A 19,573-nucleotide genomic window follows, 5' to 3' on the forward strand; every position below is an offset into this window, starting at 1 on the left:
CTGGGACATGTGACATATCCCAGGAGGTTGCAGGCAGAACTTCTGTAGTTCTCTCCTAGGCAAGAATTGCAGAAGAAGAAGTGAGTACCTGTCAAAAACAGGTACCTACTCCCAGAAAAAAAATGTATATATAAAATGGTGGAGGGGATGGAGGATGAGTAGAACTTTTATCAACATCAGAAAAAAGACCAAGAGGTCCATCAAGTCTGCCCAATTTTTTTTTTTTAACTTTTTTTTGTCTGCGTATAGATCCACAGTATGTTTGTCCCAAGCATGTTTGAATTAACTCACTCTTGACTGACTCACTACCTCGGCTGGAAGTTCCAAGCATCAACTACTCTTTCAGTAAAATGATACTTTCTAAAGACTGCTTCACACCACAGAAACACAGTTGAGATGTGCTTCTGCATGTGCGTTTTTCACACGTTTTTGATATGGTGCATTTTTCCCCTCTGTTTTTCTTCATCTTAAATAAGAACATGTGCATTCTGGTGCGTCTTACTGCACTTCAGTACAGTTCTCTGCAGAAAAAATGCATGTTCTACTTTTTCCGCACTGGAACACACTGGAACTGACTGCGCTGGTGTGAATTATGCCATTAGAACCCAAATAACCTACTCTCCATGCGTTTTTGACGGATAAAAAAAACACACCTTACTGCATCTGGTATAAACCGGCCCTTATTCACATCCCATATGTACTTAAATTTTTCAATCATGTTTCTTCTTTTCCTTCTTTCCTCCAGACTGAACATATTAGCGTGGTTGTAAGGGCTGAAGGTTTTCTTTAACTTCATGCATTCTATGCGTGAAGGTAAAAAAACCTTCTGTTTGCTGCTCTCTCCACAGCCTCTCCCTTATACTCACCTGAGCCCCTTCTTGATTCAGCACGGTGCACGGGAGCCTCAGATGTACCGAATTTCTCTCTACTCATTGGCTGAGACATAGCAGTGGGAGCCATTGGCTCCCTTTGCTGTCAATCACAGACAGTAAGTCAATGAGGAGAGAGTGGCAGCAGGGCATAGCCACAGCTCTAGGTGTCTTATGGACACATAGAGCGGGGCTCGGGAGCAATCACGCACCAGTGTCCCCATAGCAAGCAGCTTGCTATTGGGGGCACTGGTCAAGGGCTAGCAGCCAGGAGCGCCTGCAAGGGACCCAAGAAAAAGAGGATCGGGGCTGCTCTGTGCAAATGCATTGCACAGAGCAGGTAAGTATGATATGCTTGTTATTGAAAAAAAAAAAACAACTGTTAGAATCACGTTAAGTTCCTAATGTCTCTGTCGATAGGTTTCATCTGTCAGACCTTTCACTGTTTTTGTTACCCGTGTCTGGACTTGTTCTATCATCAATATCTTTTTGCAAGTGAGATCTCCAGAACTGGACACAGTATTCTAAATGAGGTCTCGCTAAAGATCTGTATAGTGGAATCAGGACCTCCTTCCTCCTGCTGGTGACCCCTCTATTGATAACTAAAGATCTAGATAAAGGAATCAGAACCTTCTTCCTCCTGCTGGTGAACCCTCTAGTGATAACTAAAGATCTATATAGGGGAATAAGGACCTCCTTCCTCCTGCTGGGTATCCCTCTAGTGATAACTAAAGATCTATATAGGGGAATAAGGACCTCCTTCCTCCTGCTGGGTATCCCTCTAGTGATAACTAAAGATCTATATAGGGGAATCAGGACTTCCTTCCTCCTGCTGGAGACTCCCCTAGTAATAACTAGAGATCTATATAGGGGAATCAGGACTTCCTTCCTCCTGCTTGTGACCCCTCTAGTGATAACTAGAGATCTATATAGGGGAATCAGGACCTCCTTCCTCCTGCTGGTGACCCCTAGTGATAACTAGAGATCTATATAGGAGAATCAGGACCTCCTTCCTCCTGCTGGTGACCCCTAGTGATAACTAGAGATCTATATAGGGGAATCAGGACCTCCTTCCTCCTGCTGGTGACCCCTAGTGATAACTAGAGATCTATATAGGAGAATCAGGACCTCCTTCCTCCTGCTTGTGACCCCTCTAGTGATAACTAGAGATCTATATAGGGGAATCAGGACCTCCTTCCTCCTGCTGGTGACTCCCCTAGTGATAACTAGAGATCTATATAGGGCAATCAGGACCTCTTTCCTCCTGCTAGGATTCCTCCAGTGATGCAACCTAGAATTCTAGTCACTTTTCCCACTGCATGGCCACACTGTTTGCTTATTTTGCAGTTATCTGAAAAAAGTACCCCCAAAATCATTTTCCTCTGTAGTGCTGGCGAACACTGTATCCCTAAGATTGTCCTCTATCAAGAGTTTTTTTTCCTTTTTCTTGAGTGAAACCATGCAGTAGCTTTTGGGAACTGACATACAGGCATACCTGTGTTTCCCCGAAAATAAGACACTGTCTTATATTTTTTTGGCTCAAAAAAAAGACACTAGGTTTTATTTTCGGGGTAGGTTTTATTTTTTAAATGTCCAGGTGTGGACAGGGGGTGCAGAGGTGAGCTGCAGGCAGGTGTGGATGAGGGTTACTATAGAGAGGGCCGGCTGATGACAGTTGTGAGCTGCAGTCAGGTGTTGCAGGGGTGACTTGACAGGTGACTTTCAGACAGGGTGCAGATATCAGCCACAGATAGGGTGCAGGATGAGTTGCAGACGGGGGGATGCAGAGCTGAGCTGAGGCCGGGGGGGGGGGGGGGTGCAGAGGTGGGATGCAATTCAGCTCACCTCTGCACCCCCCAGCCACAGCTCACCTATGCACCCTGTCTGCAACTCACCTGTCAATTTACCTCTGCAACACCTGACTGCAGCTCCCCTCTGCAACACCTGACTGCAGCTCACCTTTGCACATCCTCCCCCCTCCCGCTCCCCCTCCACTGCCCTCATATGGTTAGCTAGCTTTGCAAAACACAGCTGTCAGCAGCCGACCCCTCTCTATACTAACTCCCGTTTGGGGTCCTATCTTTCCACACAGTGCACCAAGCACACTTACTCACCATTCCACCTCTTCCCCACTGGCCAGTGATCACCCCTGGGGCATCAGCTTCCATGCATTAGGCTTCAGGAGGAGATGCCCCGCCCCTAAACACACTGCATACTGCACCCGCAGATATCTGTTCCTTCCCTGTCTCACACTGAGTACAGAGGTAGGGAGGTTCTGTGGGAGCGGATGGTGCTTTCACTTCAGCCGCACTTCTGTGTTTATAAGAGACAGTAGATATGGGTGTGCGCAGGGCCTGTGCCGGAGGTGGCGGAATGGCGTTCCGCCATGTTCCGGCTGAAAAAAAAAGCCCTGATCACAACTAGGTCTTATTTTCAGGGTAGGTCTTATACTTTAGCAATTCCCAAAAATAATACTAGGTCTTATTTTCAGGGTAGATCTTATTTTAGGGGAAACAGGGTACCTCGGTTTACGAATTTAATTCGTTCTGCGGGACTTTTCGCATAGCAAAAAATTCATAAACTGAAACGCTGTTTCACATAGAAATGTATTGAAAACCAATTAATCCATTCCAGAGGTCAGAAAAAAGCAGTAGATCCAATGTCAATCAATGCCGCCAACCCAAAAAAAAATAAAAAAAAAAGGCTCAGCTTCCGACGATGGCTCCTGCCGTCTACCTGCTCCGGTGGTTTGACAGTTCTTAAATATGTAAGGAGCGGGGCCACCCGGGGACATCACCCGAGTGACCCCGCCCCATGTGACATCATTGATGTCACCTGGGGTGGGGTCATATGCCTCATGTACCCAGGTGGCCCCGCCCCTTACATATTTAGGAACTGTCAAACCACCGGAGCAGGCAGACGGTGGGAGCCATCGTCGGAAATGGAGCCTTTTTTTTTTAATTCTTTTTTCAGGTCAGCGGGCATCATGATTAATGTTGGATCTACTGCGGGGGACATTCTTTTAGTTTTTTCTTTTAATAAAGAACTTGTCAAAGACCGTGTCCTTTTTTTTCACACTACACTTTTTGTTTTTTGTGAATTAGTAGCGGGACCATGTACCCCATGCTCATTCACATGGGGAGGCAGGATCTGGGGGCCCCTTGTTAAAGGGGGCTTACAGATTACGATAAGCCCCCTGCCCGCAGACCCCCACAACCACCGGCCAGGGTTGTGGGGAAGAGGCCCTTGTCCCCATCAACATGGAGACAAGATGCTTTGGGGGGGGAGCCCCATGCCCCAAAGCACCCCCCATGTTGAGGGCATGTGGCCTGGTATGGTTCAGGAGTGGGGGGGGCACTCGCTCACCCCCCCCTTTCCTGACCTGTCAGGCCGCATTCTCGGATGAGGGTCTGGTATGGATTTTGGGGGGGACCCCCACGCCATTTTTTTTAAATTTTGGCATGGGATGGATGGGAGGGGGGACCCCACGCCATTTTTATTTATTATGGTGCCAATTTTTAAATGTAATTACTGCTTCTTCTTTTTTTCTTCAATATAGCTCAGAGGTTCAGCTGTCATTTCCCCCCAGCTAAAAGAGAAAGTTTCCTTTTAGTTTATTTCCCGGAGTTAAAAGAAACAATGTTTCCTTTTAGTTTTTTAAAAGAAACAAAGTTTCCTTTAACTCCGGGGAAAGTGACAGCTAATTCTGTGAGCTATAGTGTAGGAAAAAAAAGCCGGCAATTGCATTTAAAAATTTGCACCGACATACACTTCATATTGCAAAAATAATTTGTAAAAAATTCATAAACCAAGGCATTATTTTCAATGGATTTTCATTCGTAAGCCAAAAATTACGTTAACCGAGATACACCTGTATATGTAAATATTTTCCAGAACTCAACATTACAAGAACAGCATGTGGAGTAAATAAGCCAGACCGGTGTTTAAAAACCTTTTGTACATTTTCCCACTGAAACCCTTCACAAAGAATGCACGGTGGTAAAATAAACGCTATAATTTAGCAAAATGATGACCGTCTTTGCAACAAGAGATACTACGCAGTGTATTTACACCAAGATGAATATACTGTAGGTCATTCTGAATAACTGCCCAGCATGCTCAGGAACTGTGTTGAGCAACAACTCAGACAAGAGATAATCTTTACAATGGAGATACATAAAATGCTTTTTCCATACGTCACTGCTCTGTCCACGTGTGATCCACCTGCCCGGGGACAGATAAGACTGTATAACACAGTTTATCTTCAGGTGGAAAGTCAGGCATCTACAGTCAAGGGGTCAGAAAAGTTTAATGGGCTGTAAAAATAAGGTTACAGCACGTGAGGATATTGTAGGCTCTGGAGTGAAAATTGTTTTATAGTCACTTGCAATCTCACTGTCCGTGTAGAAGTTACCTAAGTAAAATCTTAAAATAAAGGGCAGTTCCTGGAGGAACTACACTTAGACCTCCACTAGAAGGGCCACCTTCTGCAATCTCCAAATTCATCCAGGCCTTCAGCTGTAGCTTCAAACTGTGCATACAGGTAAAAGTGGTATCGTCATCTGTCTATGAAAGAGTTTTGTTCCTCTGCTATCTGCATGAGTCATCTCTGACAGGCTGTGCTGACTCCAAGGGAATGAAGGAGGCAGGAGCTCCAGCACACAACAGGCAATTAATAGCCTTAGCTGTGCATGTTTTTCTATGAGATTGGGATGGGGGTGTGTCCATTACACTCAGGGCTCAGATTACACTCAGTTCTCTATGATCTGTGCTTTGTGTGACATCAGATCCCCACTCCCTGCCTTCTGGAGCTTAGAAAATCTGTGTAAATTCCAGACTTTGAACTGTTGTAGAGGAGAGAGGACTGCATATAAATAGGTAAAACTTATGTAGGTTTTTTTTACATCTCTGTTTATCACCTGAAGCCAGTCCCTTTACTGTGTATATGTAAGGGTGTACAACCACTTTAAAAGGTGAACATGTTGGCACCCACCTCCCCCAACACATGCCATGTTTGGCATGGCAAGGCTCTAATTCGCAGGTAAAGTGCAGTCTGCGCTCAATAACTCACTGAAAACAGTTGTCTTAGATAAGAAAGTTTACAAGCCTGCCTAAGTAAATAACTGATATATCACAATATACACCTTTTATTATTAAAAATCAATCCACAAGTTCTAGTCCAGCAACTTTGCCTAGGCTGAGATGAAGTTTATGAGTGTTTTTCAGGCAGGAGGAAGCATTTCCTCAGTCTCTTTTCTCCCCAATGATCAGACTACAACATTGTAACTGTCTAGCAGGTCACAAGATGAGCGACTGAAGTAGGGGCTGATCTGCGTCAGACATTTGCAAGCACAGACAAGAACTACATAGCCACCATAATTTACATGACTGTGTCATCTCTGAACCTGCATCTCAGTCTAAAAATAAATATGGTGATCCTGTGTGATGCCTGAACAAATAAGGTGCTGTCTTTCTGGAGCAAAAAGCAAATGAAGGCATTGTCAGGAGGAGTACTGCAATCTCTGTGAAAGGTAATAAATACCTGGAAGTCGTACATTGAATATGAATGCAATTAACAATATAAATATTTGTTACTAGGTTCTTTTTAATTTCAGTGGATTTTTCTACAACTTTCCATTAACAGCTCTGTAATTTATTGATACTTTACTGTGGGGATTTGGCTTTGCTATAACCTTTGCCTTTTTAAGCATTTCATATAGTAGCAAGCAATCTATTGAAATGCCACAGCTTGCTCTGCATTTACTGGAAAGAAAACAGCTCAAGGTCTTCATCATATGAAAGAACACATTCTGCTGTCTGGCTCCAGTATGGTCTTATAATGATATAACTGAAAATGACACATTCTATTCCATCAGCAGACATTAAAGCAAGGCCCTAGAAGTGGCTGAGCAAACCTTGACACACCTACTAGGAGTGACCCAAATATTTACTATAAATTCTGACTTAAGCTTGAAAAGTCAATCTCTAGCACTCCCATTGGTTTTGGATGAAGTGCCACCTTGAAGCAGAACTCCAGGATAAGCAAATATCATCTAAATACAAGAGTTTTGTATTCTTCCTTGAATCTTGATGAGCTATGTGTATTTCTTCTAGATCTGTGCAGTAATCTAGTGTAAAACGTTGCCTCTGTGCAGCAACTTCCTGTAATGAAGACCGGTCACTGCTGCTCCCTTTTTTTGTGCAGGGTGACTGGTCTTGTCTCCACCCCTCCTATAATTTTCTGCAGGCAGTCTGTAGTGGGTTGAGCTATGGGGTCCCTCCCACAGCTCTGGTATCTGCAGAGGCTATATACAGCACAGTGATTATGTCACCATTACTTTTAGAAGGTAATATCTAAGTTTGCAAAGACATTTGGTACTGACAAAATGGATTTATATCCTTTTGGATTGGTTAAGAGAATTTGTAAAGCAGAAGTCCAGCCAAAAATATTAAGAGGAAAATTGACAGCCCATTAACCACTACAAGTCCAGACACTTTTACCCCCAATTTTCAGCTTTCAGCACTAGCACACTTTGAGTGACAATACTCAGTCATACAACACTGTACCCATATGAAATTTGTATCCTTTATTTGAGACAGATAGAGCTTTCTTTTGGTGGTATTTGATCACCACTTGGCTTTTTATTTTTTGCTATATACATGAAAAAAATACTGAAATTTTTAAAAAACAAATAATTTTTTGCTTAGTTTTTGTTATGAAGTTTTGCAAATAGATAATTTTTCTTCATAAATTTAGGCCAATATGTATTCTGCTATATTTGTGGGGTACAAATAACCCAAAACAGTTTATAGCTTTCACACAAACGAAATAATATAGAGTATCCAAACTATTGGATATATATTTGAAAATTGATCAGTTGAGATCCTAAAATTCCGGACGCTGGTATGGCATATGGCAGTGATCAGGATGCTGGTATGGGGTATGGTGATGAACAGGACATTAGCATGAGGAATGGCAGTGATCAGGACGCTGGTATGGGGGCATGGTGATGATCAGGACATTAGCATGAGGTAAGACGGTGATCAAGACGCTGGTATGGCAGTAGCCAGGATGCTGTTATGGGGTATGGGGGTGATCAGGATGCTGGTATGGGGCATGATTGGTCACAGCAGGTCACATGGTACTGGCAACGGGGTCGGTACACAGATCTGTCATCAGCCATGTCCGATCTACACAGCCGGTGACAGATCGCACCGCAGTGCGGCCCCGCGGGCATGCGCAATGCGCGTTCCAGAAGGGACACCATATGGCGTCCACCCGGAGGGACGAGCTGTTCACCCGGCCGCCATCTGGCTATAGGCCAGGCGACAACTGGTTAAAGTGTTACTAAACCCAGGACTCTGCATTCACTATATCTGGTCTCCCACAGTACGCACAACATGGAAATGCAATTATTTTAGTAAATCTTAACTGCTAATTCCTTTTCTCATCAGCAGTTACAGCAGTCTTGTGACTTCCATCAGTGTCCAGCCGAGCACTGGTTAAAGTTTGTAGGAGGCGTTTTCTCTAGGAGGATGCAGAACCCTTGACCTCTGTCTGGACAGTGATGATTGGTCCTGTGATGATCACATGCACTCTCCGAAGAAAAAAAAAAAACCTCTCTAGCACTACACACCAAACTGAGATAAGAGGGGAGCACTGGAAGAATGGGAGGATCAGAGAAGTCAGGATCAAACAGCATTTTTACACAATGCAGAGGATTAACCCCTTAGGTTCCACAGTGAGTATAACAAACATGCTTTGCTGCATATACAGACTGATTTTACTGTTGTGGGTTTAGTAACACTTTAAAGTCCCAGTGAGTGATCAACCAGGGACTAAAGATTGAAGAAATGATTCCTCCTGTCTGCAACAAATTACTTCTTAATGGCAAAACATACAAACATATGTATAGTTTATATGTAATGGCACACCTGTAATTTATTCACACAAACTTCTTAAAGTTACTGGCAGGACAACTTTAAAGGTGAACTCCAGGCAGATATAAACGGCAAAACATGAATACATTCTGTGCTCATTAATAGACCATTAAATGTGTTTTTGAATTTGATTTGGTATCAGCTTCTTGCAGTTCCTGTACAGCAGAACTTAGACTGGGAAAGGGAGAATCAGCAAAAGGAGCCAACCAGCTGTGCTGCAGTGTTCATATGCAAACAGGACAGGACATACAGGATGATAGAAAGAGAGAGCAGAGGGACAGAGAAATTAGCTCATCAGTCTACTGCTTCCACTTCACTGTCCAATCACAGGGCGGGGTGGACAAGACCTGTAAGTGCTAAAGAACCGCACCAAAGAAAATCCAAGTCTCCTATTCTGCCAGACCGGGCTATGCTGTGTGTCAGAGTTATGCAAACCTCAGAACTAGAAGGACAGAAATACAAATCCTACTGTAGGTAAACAGCTCTCCTGTGCATTTTATCTGTGTATTTAGCCCTTTCCATTGGGTACAGCTTTAAAGTGATTGTTCACCTCAGACATGAAGTATGAACAAAGCATATCCCTCTATAGTGTGTACTTGTTTCAGTTAAGAGCACTAAGGGGGATATTTACTAAAGCTAGTTCACTCATAATCTGGTGCACCTGTGCATGGTGGCCAATCAGATTCTAATCACAGCTTGATCAATTTAACTTTAGTAATAAGACCTGGAAGCTGATTGGTTTCCATGCAAAAGTGCACGAGATTCTGAGTGAACCAGCTTTAGTAAGTAAACCCCTAAGTGTCATTTCTGCCTGCTGCATAAATCACGTCTGAGAAGTTTTCATGACACCAGGAGAAAAATGGTGACAGGTGAGGGATCATCAGCAGATTGACAGCCTCAGCTCTGTTTCTGTGAGCTGCATGGAGGGGGGGGAGGGTCTCTTCCCTCCAATCAGCTCTCAGAGCTCTCCTTGCTGAGCTGTTCAGTGTGATTTCAGCTCTCTGTCCCCCTTTTTCTGAATTCTCAGACAAGTTTTTATAAATTTAGCAGTTTGAATGGATGAAGAAAGAGAAGACTCAGATAAACAGGTACAACTTATGTAGGAGAATTTGTTTAATCTCTGTGTATTATCTGAGGCCAGTCACTTCACTGGGTATATGTACGGGTTTACAACCACTTTAAATGTATTTCAAAGCGTTTCTGTGCCAGACAGCTCCAAATATAAAGGGGTTGATTTACTAAAACTGGAGAATGCAAAATCCAGTGCAGCTCTGCGTAGAAACCAATCAGCTTCCAGGTTTTATTGTCAAAGCTTAATCAAACAAACTGAAGTTAGAAGCTGATTGGCTACCATGCATAGCTGCACCAGATTGTGCACTCTCCAGTTTTCATAAATCAACCCCAATGAGTTCCCCACATTTTTCATAAATTAAATAAAAAGCCTTTAGATTTTTTTTTTGGATCCTTTCCTTCCCACCAGTAAAAAAATTCTGTGAAAAAAAGAGGTTTCCCACTTCTGTATTTTCCCTGTTTGTTTCAGAAAGTGTGAGTTATGTCAAAGCAAGATCACGCCAGTACCAGGGAATAGCAGACTATGCTCTTTGGTACAGTGAAGACCTTGAAGCTCTTCTCTTTCCAGGAAACTTGCAGAGAGTGACAACGCTCCAATGGGCTGAGAGCTGAAATACGGCAAAAGTTTAAACCTGGCAGACGACAAAGGTTACAATGCTGTGCAATCCCAGGAGACTAGCAACAGTAAATTCCGAGGGTGTTTTGTTGTGAAAAAGTTATTGAAAAATCCACTGACGTTAAAGCAGTGCTGTTATACAGAGTAAAGTTTACTTCCACAGCAACTAATGTTACAGTTGACTCATATTTCAACTTCTTGAAGGTAAACTCCACCTCCAACCCTTGGCCTTTCTAGAACTCTAATCTGGAATTAGGAACTTTAAAGCTGAAGTTTAATAAATTTATATGTTACTTCCCCCATTCCTCCTTTCATCAGCATGTTAATGAAATGTTTAACCTCTTCCCCTCAGGCAGGTTTCACCCCCTTCATGATCAAGCCATTTTTGCTATTCAGCACTGTGCTACTTTACCTGGAAATTTATATAATTTTTTTACACAAATAGAGCTTTCTTTTGGTGGTATTTGATCACCACTGGGTTTTTCATTTTTTTATTATATAAACGAAAATATACTGAAAATTTGGAAAAAAAAGCCCATATTTTTCTTAGTTTGTTATAAAGTACTGCAAGTGATCTATCTTCAGAAATGTAGGCCAAAATGTATTCTGCAACATTTCTTTGATAAAAATAACCCAAATCAGTGTATATTATTTAGTCTGGGGGAAAGTTATGGAGTCTAAAAACTATAATATATATATATATATATATATATATATATATATATATATATATGAAAACTAATCACTCCTGATGTACGGACTCATTTCTTGAGGCCCTAAAATGCTAGGATGGTACAAATAACCCTCAAATGATCCTTTTTTGGAAAGTAGACAGTCCAAGGTATTTAGTAGGAGGCACGGCAAGTCTTTTTTTAAGTTGTAATTTTTTTCACTTTTTTGTGCATACTGTCACCAGTGGAGTACAGCGTCATCATATAACTGGTTTGGCGGTGACCATGGATACTGACTGGTGGTAGTATGTAAAAAAAAAAATGTATTGGTTTAAACATTTTTTTTTCTTTTTTTAACATTATTTTACATACTTTCATCAGAGTAATTCAGTGTCACCATAATGACACTATAGGGGGTGATCAGGGATTTTTTTTTCTTTACACTGTGATTGCTGTTACAGTGATGATCACTGTAACAGCAATCATATTAAGTGTCATGAATGGATTTCATTCATAACAGCTGTGCTTATTCTAGTGATGATGTGATTGACCCACAGCTATCACATGGTACAGGGTGCTGTGACTGGCCCAGGTACCATGTGATAGGTGTGGGCCAATCACAGCATCACTATAGGAATCACAGCTGTTATGAATGAAAATCATTCATAACAGCTTTGCTGACACTTTGATCATGTGCGGCTGGGTACCGGGAACTATATACCACTGTGTCCAGTGTGGATGTGATCAGCAACGTATATTTATGTTGCTGAGCCTGGCTATGCTGCCCATCCACAGTAAAAGTACTGTGAGTGAGCAGAAAGCGGTTAAACAAAACCTGTTTTCATTGCATAGCTTTAGTCCCCTGTCATCACCGGTTCTCTTTACTTCTATATGCAATGCAGGCAGATCATATCTCTTGGGCGGTTATGTACATGAAAATACTGGTGCTTCCTGAAAACATCACAGCACTCTGCCTCAGTAACCCTCTCAAGAGCTTTCAGGCCTGATGTCTCTTGAGAGGACCCAGCATCAGATATGTTTTTCATGTTAATTGCAGTTTGCATTTCCAGGCATTTATTACTCACATAGATCACATCACTTCTAGGTTAATGCACTGGAGGAACAATCAGTAAAAAATCAACGCAACTTTCTGGTGGTTGTAGAAGTGATCATTCAGCTATAGCAGCCAGGAGTGTGTATGAATACTCCAACAGCTGCCAGTGTAAACCTTACGCTGGTGGCAGTGAAAGGCTTAAAAAAATCAAATGAAAAATCAGCTTTGATGCAATAATTTACTTCAAAGTGGAGATTTGCCCTGCAGTATTTCTTTTCCTCCACAAGATGTCTCCAGTTTTCTGGGTTTAATAATGGTCAGCATCATTCAACCCACTTCCTGTGAGCCCAGGTTGTCATGAACCTACTGCCAGACTGTATTAGACAGTGAAGGTGAAGCAGCACAGGGATAAGTGATTCAGTCTGTGATCTGCTCCTGTCAGACTCCTTGTACTGCTTCTCTCTCTCCAAGTCTAAGCTTTGCTGTACAGAGACTGCATGTGGCTAATACTAAATCAAATGTAAACCATATGTATTTAAAAATATATATATTTAATGGTATGTTAACAAATACAGAGTCCAGAATACAGAAATAATTCTGATTGTAATATTGTGGATACCCTCCACAGTGTAAACAGCCAGGTACGATAATAAATAGTAAGCTATTAAAAATTAAAATGTGTTAATTGCAGCAGAGAAGAAAAATGACAGACTGCAACATCAACGTGTTTTTTTTTTTCATTTTTGGGAAAATTGCGTTCTGCCATTGACACCACCAATTCTGTTCGCTGTTTCAAGCGCCGTTTAACATAATTACAGTTACTCATAATGTGACGAGGGGTCGCATCAGTCTTTAAATATAATTACGCTGAGAAGAATCTGGCTGTTCATATGTCTCCCTCCTACACGACGCAATTATAGAAACCCACCAGAAAAGACGTTTACGCCTTGTAGGACAGGCAATCTGCGAAGTTTCTCCAAGTCGCCGTTAACTGGGTCAGTACGACGACCAAAAATAACTCAGAAGCACGCGATTACACCAAAGTTCTCTTCTGTCTTGCATAATCAGAATTTGTTTGCTTGTGGCTATATTAAAGCTGAACTCCAGGCAAACAATTAAATACACCGATAAAATAAATATAAGGGTGCTGTTTACCTAACAAAGGATCTGTATTTGTGCCCATCCAGTCCTGAGATTAAATAGCTCCGTCACACAGCACAGTTCTGTCTAACAGGGCAGGGTACTTGATTTTTTCCTAGTGTTTTCTGATTTTTACACAGTTTAGTAACACTTAATTTGGCGATAAATGGATCGAAATTTGGCAAGTTCAGCAGGGACCATGTATGGCTATCTATCGGTCAGCTGATTGACATGTGTACAATTAGTCTGCCACGTCTTTTATGAACAATCAGTGCTGCTTGCTATGACTGGCAACACTGATCATTGCTGTCTTCCGCAGGGAACACAATAGAGCAGCAGGAGTGATTTCCCCCATCCAGATTAATTGTGTGGATGGAGGAATCGGTTCATTTTTTTCGTTCATCCAGCAGATTGAAAAAATGAATCATGTATGGCCCACCTTACGAGTCTCCTCCCCACCCCCAGCTTGTGACTGGATCGTAAAGCTGGTCATACAGGCATCAATTTTTTTAGATCGGCCAGAGGCCTGATCGAAAGAAACTGTACGGATACCCCCATCTACACATTTGAAGTCCTTGCTGCACTATTGTATTCTGACAGTGGGGACTCCCCCGATTGGCTGCAGCACTGATGGAACACAAATTTTCCAACAAGCCCATTTGTGATAAGTCGATCATTAGATAGACTTCTCATGAATGAAAACAGCCATAGATGGATTGACATTTGACCCATCCCTACTGAACTGGCTGAATTTTGATCCATCTGTGGCCAGCTTAAAGGAGAAGCAACAGACCCATGAGCTCATTTCTCTGTCACCCTGCTCTCTCCTCCTACCTCTTTCCTTTTTAGCATATGAGCACTGCAGCACAACAGATTAGCTCCATATTATTTATTTCAGGTACCTATATAGCGCTGTCAATTTACGCAGCATTTTACATATATATTGTACATTCACATCAGTCCCTAACCCTCAAGGGGCGTACAATCTAAGGTCCCTAACTCACATCCATACATACATATACTAGGGACAATTTAGACAGGATCCAATTAACCTAGCAGCATGTCTTTGGAGTGTGGGAGGAAACCGGAGTACCCGGAGGAAACCCACACAGGCACAGAGAGAACATGCAAACTCCAGGCAGGAGGTGCCGCCGCTGGGATTCGAACCAACGACCCTAGTACTGCCAGGTTGAAGTGCTAACCCTTTAGCCACTGTGCTGCTCTGTTTCTTCCTCCCCAGAGTTCTGTACAGGGACTGTAATAGGCTGATATCCGGTAATTTAAGGTACTGATACAAAATTCAAGTACTAAAGCTGGCCATAGATTGAGTGATTTTTTTTTCCCCCTGCAACCACGGGTTGCAGAAAAGAAAATGCTCGATTTCCCCATCAACACAGTTAGTGGTAATGGAGGAATCCCTCCACCGGAGGGACTGTGTTCTCCCAGCGGGGTAAGCTACTAGCAATAATAGCATGTAAAATCAGACAGGCTGGTTGTACCCAAGTGGATTGATCGATCAACTTGGACACATTCAGCCTGCCCACACATGGTGCAAATCTCAGTTGGTCCCTGCTGAATCAGCCAAGATTGTAACCGCCTATGGAAGGCTTTAGAGTGAACACGTTATTAAATATAAGTATATACAAAAATACATTTAATGATCTACTCGGGTCTGTTCACAACATTGTTGCAGCATATTGCGTAACCATGGCAATGCTCATTAAATGCATTGGTGCAGTGCAGTGCCATTCATTCTAAACCTGCAGATGCAATGCACAGCAACACACTCACTACAATGTGAATTGCAGTGCACTGCCAAAAAATGGTGCATGTGCAATTTTTTTCACAATGCTGCTGCAACAAACATATGTCGGCAGGTGCATTGAGATGCCATTCAGAATCAATGGCACCGCATCACACCAACACATTTAATGTGCGTTGCCATGCATTACCATTGCGAACAGCACCCCAATGCACCTTGCTGACAGGTGTGTGTTGTGTTGCAATCCACTGCTAGAAATATCGTATGCACCATTTTTGAAAGCATACCATAATGCACGTGAATATGTTGCCATGCGTTATGTTGTGCTGCAGAGCACATTTGTTAACAAGTTGCAATGAGGTGGCATTCAGAATAAATGGCACCACATCGCACCAAAACATTTAATGTGCATTGCCATGTGGTTCCGCAACAAGATCCTCTAAGCTGGCTACAGATAATTACAGGGCTGCATTTATTTGTGCCTTTTATATCTGCCTGGAGTTCAGCTTTAAGAGCCTCCGTGAGATTTTTTTACCTTTATCTCAGTTGTCAAAATCTCTCTTCCTGCCAGGACAGGAAGTGGTGAGACATCTCTCCAACTGATACACATTTGTAGTAGAATCAGAGAATGGGGGGAATTTATCAAAACTGGAGCAGCTGTACATGGCAACCAATCAGCTTCTATCTTCAGCTTGTTTGAAAATGATTGAAGTATATGTACATGGCAACCAGCAGCTTCTGATTCTGGTTGCTCCAATTTAGATAAATACCCCTAAAAGCTTTTACTGCTGTGCATGCCTTTCTTTTCTGGGAACACATGCTATAAGAGAAAATTAGATAAAGAAAGTTAAAATAGTTTTAGTTTTCATTGTCTCTGGTATAAGCCATCATCCATGCTAAAATTGCACTCCCCCCCACACACACATATACTCCTGTATAAAATAAATATTGCCAGTAGTCACTTACCGTCTCCATGCTCCAACTGTCCCTGCCCTCCTCCTCGGTCCGGTGTCAGTGGTCAGCTTCAAGCACAGCAACACTCTAACCCACGTCCTGACAGCCCAGCCTGCGTGGGCCTGCTTAGTCTTGGAAGAATACCCACCCCCTACTACTGCCAGAGGAGGGGAAGTTTCATTACATAACCTGACCAGCTGGATAACGAATAAAAAGGTATGTACACCTTTTTTTTTTAATTAAAGAAAAAAAAACAAAAACAAACTGGGAGGACTTTAGGGTTGGGGGAAGGTAGGTGACAGGGGGTGCTTAAATGATGGGGTTCTGCTTTATTGCATTCTAACTAGTATTAAAGTCATGCTGAAATTACATACAATAATAATGCCTGAGAGACTTTAGCGTGCCGTAGCCTCCCTAGCGGTCTGATTATGTCCATATTTCTGTGCTCAAGTGGTACATTTTTTTGCATGGAAATATGTATTTTTTATTGTAGGCCTGTAATTTTTAGGAATAACTCACTGATATCTGTCCGAACAAGAGTCTAGTAAACATTCCGGGTATGTTAAAATTTGAAACACGAAATCATAAATTATAATTTAATAAATAATCATAAAAAATAACAATATAATACTAATAAATTTAATTAAATAATATAATCAAACCAAAACACTGAAATTTGAAATAGAGCGCCAAGTTCGCACATCACTGAGCAAAGTCGCAAAATCGTTTTCAGTGTCTGATGACGAATTTCCCCCACTAATCATTATCACTCAATTCTGCAAGTGGTTCTGATTTACTATCGCTGTTCTCTAGCTGATCTAAACCCGCTTTTGACCTAAAAGGGACGCTTTTTGGATGCCATGGACATTTCTCAGTTTCCAGGCAGAAAGAACAGTAAAAATGCAGGCAGGGCACAGGACAAAGCACTCGGGACAAAATGTATGTGAAATGGTTTGATACAGTAATGTTTTACTATGTGATTTTAGTGAATGTCACTTTTACAACTTTCAAATTTCCCGCCAGTTCCGTCCCCGTATGTCCCGACGTTGCAGAAGACAGATGCCGACATCCGCCGGAGGAAATTGCAGGGGACACTGCAGGAGGGACATCGCGGGAGTGAAGAACAAGGTACGTGAAGAAGAGATCCCGGAGCAGTGCTGCAGGTTATTCCTGAGTGTAGCTCGGGGTTACCGCTTGTGGTACTGAAACTTTACCCCGAGCTACACTCAGGAATACCGCCAGGGAGGTTAAAGTGGTTGTGAAGGCTGTTTTCTTGTCTTCAAATAATGTTACACATGTTATATGAATGTAATATGAATTGCACAGAGCAGTCCCTTATCTCTTCTTCTGGAGTCCCCTGCTGGCACTCTCCGCTTCTCCTCTCCTCCGCATGCCTCCTCACAAAGCCGGCTGCTGTGGGGGCACCTGTTTGGGGATGTGCTCCAGAGCTGGGCTTTGTGCAATAATAGAAAGACACACACAGCCCAGCTAGGCCATGCTCCCATCCTCCTATCACAGGATTTGACTGACAGCCTATGACTCCCGTTGTTCTCACAGTTTCCTCTGAGACCAGGAACAGTGAGAAATGCTGCTTCCCAGGAGACAACACTGGATCCAGAGAAGGCTCAAATAAAGTGTTTGAGAAGAGGCAGGTTTGGAGGGTTTTTTACTTTAAATACAAAAATGCATTACGATAAAAAAAACTTCTGCTTTTAAAACCACTTTAAGCTCAAATTTAGGTGCCTTCAGTTCTTCAGTTAACTTGATGAGCTGAAAAGATATGGTGGTCTGAAAATAAAGGTCCAAACTACTTACAGCAATCATTTTAGCCACAAAGCTTTCTGGTCCTGTATACTCCGTTGGGTCCTTCACCTTGATCAGTACGATAAAGTACAGGTAGTGCCACATGCAATGCTCTGACAGGATGTGCTCTTCAAAGGAAACTGTTTTGTTGTCAAACTTGTCTCTCTCCAGACCTGCAAAAAAGGAGAAGGCAAATCATAAAATAAAAATAAAATATCCAGATTAATAACAAAATATCAACAGACTATTTATTTCAACAATAGTCTTCCTATAAGAGTATATGTGCATGTAACTTGTTTTATACATGTTATTTACCTGTAAAAGCCTCTCTTTATAGACGTCCAAACATCCGGAGACTGTTGCTGGGTGCCACCGTCTTGGATCTAATGTCAGCAGCCCCAGCAGACTCAATGGTCACTTAAGTGACACTCTATAGCAGGGACGGACTGACAACTCATGGGGCCCCCGGGCAATAGGGGATCATGGGGCCCCTGTGTTCTCACCCACACCCAAAAAAGCCTATGAAAAAGCAAATGAAAAGGTACCAGGGGCATCTCATCGGGCCCCCTACTGACCCCGGGCCCTCGGGCAGTGCCCGAGTGTTCAAATGGTCAGTCCGCCCCTGCTCTATAGTACTGTTCACTCCTCCCATGGCATCTACATAAAAGGTTTTATAGGGAGGTGATGGGAGGGGCAGAGGAGCTGAGCCAGCACCAACAGTTAGACACTCCTAGCAGAGGAGAGGGCTGTGACACATAAGAAGGGAGGGGGTTCTGCTTGGGAATTAACTGCTCATGGAGTATTCGTATTATCAGCAAGTTCAGGGGCACATTACAAGTGATTAAAAAATTATTTATGCAAAGGTAAAACACTGCAAATAACCATTTCAAGTGCTTGATTTTTATGTGTTTTTATCTGCAATTTTCTTCTTATAATTATTAGTGATAGGGTCTCTTAAAACAGCAGCAGCAAGTGACAAACGTGAATCTACTACTATCCAGGGAATACTGCATTTGTATTATAATAAAAAAACCTCACTCGGTTTACTTTAAATCTCTGGCTAAAGCTCACCACACATGATACAATCTGATTGTACAATTATTTTAGATCTACCAACAAGGCTCACAATTGATATGATCCAAAAATATTTAGACACTATAAAGGTGAATAAAGCACCTGGACCAGATGGCATGCACCCACGGGTCCTTACAGGATTGAGCTCTGTCATTTCAAAGCCATTGTTTCTAATTTTTAGGGACTCTTTAATGACTGGCATGGTACCACTGGATTGGCGTAAGGCCAATGTGGTGCCAATATTTAAAAAGGGGTCAAAATCATTACCAAGTAATTATAGACCTGTTAGTTTAACTTCTATAGTTGGGAAGATACTGGAGAGTTTAATAAAAGACCACATAGATGAGTTCTTGCTGGAAAAAAATATTTTAAGCAACAGACAGCATGGATTCATGAAAGACAGAAATTGTCAAACAAATCTGATTTCTTTTTATGAGGCGGTGAGCAAAACCTTGGACAGAGGGGTGGCGGTGGACGTGGTATACTTGGATTTTGCAAAAGCGTTTGACACAGTTCCCCGCACATGGCTAATGTGTAAGGTAAAGTCTACGGGCTTGGAAAAATCAGTATGTAAATGGATATAAAACTGGCTAAAATATCATATATATTCAAAGAGTA

At 42.3% G+C, this 19,573-nt stretch overlaps 1 protein-coding gene across 4 annotated transcripts in view; it reads right to left on the minus strand.

Annotated features, from left to right (window-relative positions):
* Nucleotides 1-19,573, minus strand: part of ITPR2 (inositol 1,4,5-trisphosphate receptor type 2) — a 464,180-nt gene that overhangs the window by 21,782 nt on the left and 422,825 nt on the right. For all 4 annotated transcript variants that reach the window (XM_089671685.1, XM_089671684.1, XM_089671687.1 and 1 more), the window contains one exon: nt 17,894-18,054. In XM_089671685.1, coding sequence (XP_089527811.1) covers nt 17,894-18,054 — 161 coding nt within the window. The remainder of the gene's footprint in view (nt 1-17,893; nt 18,055-19,573) is intronic.

The sequence above is a fragment of the Staurois parvus genome, unplaced genomic scaffold, assembly GCF_062004578.1.
Source record: "Staurois parvus isolate SC_StPar_1 unplaced genomic scaffold, SC_StPar_1.0 ptg000114l, whole genome shotgun sequence".
Classification (NCBI taxonomy): domain Eukaryota; kingdom Metazoa; phylum Chordata; class Amphibia; order Anura; family Ranidae; genus Staurois; species Staurois parvus.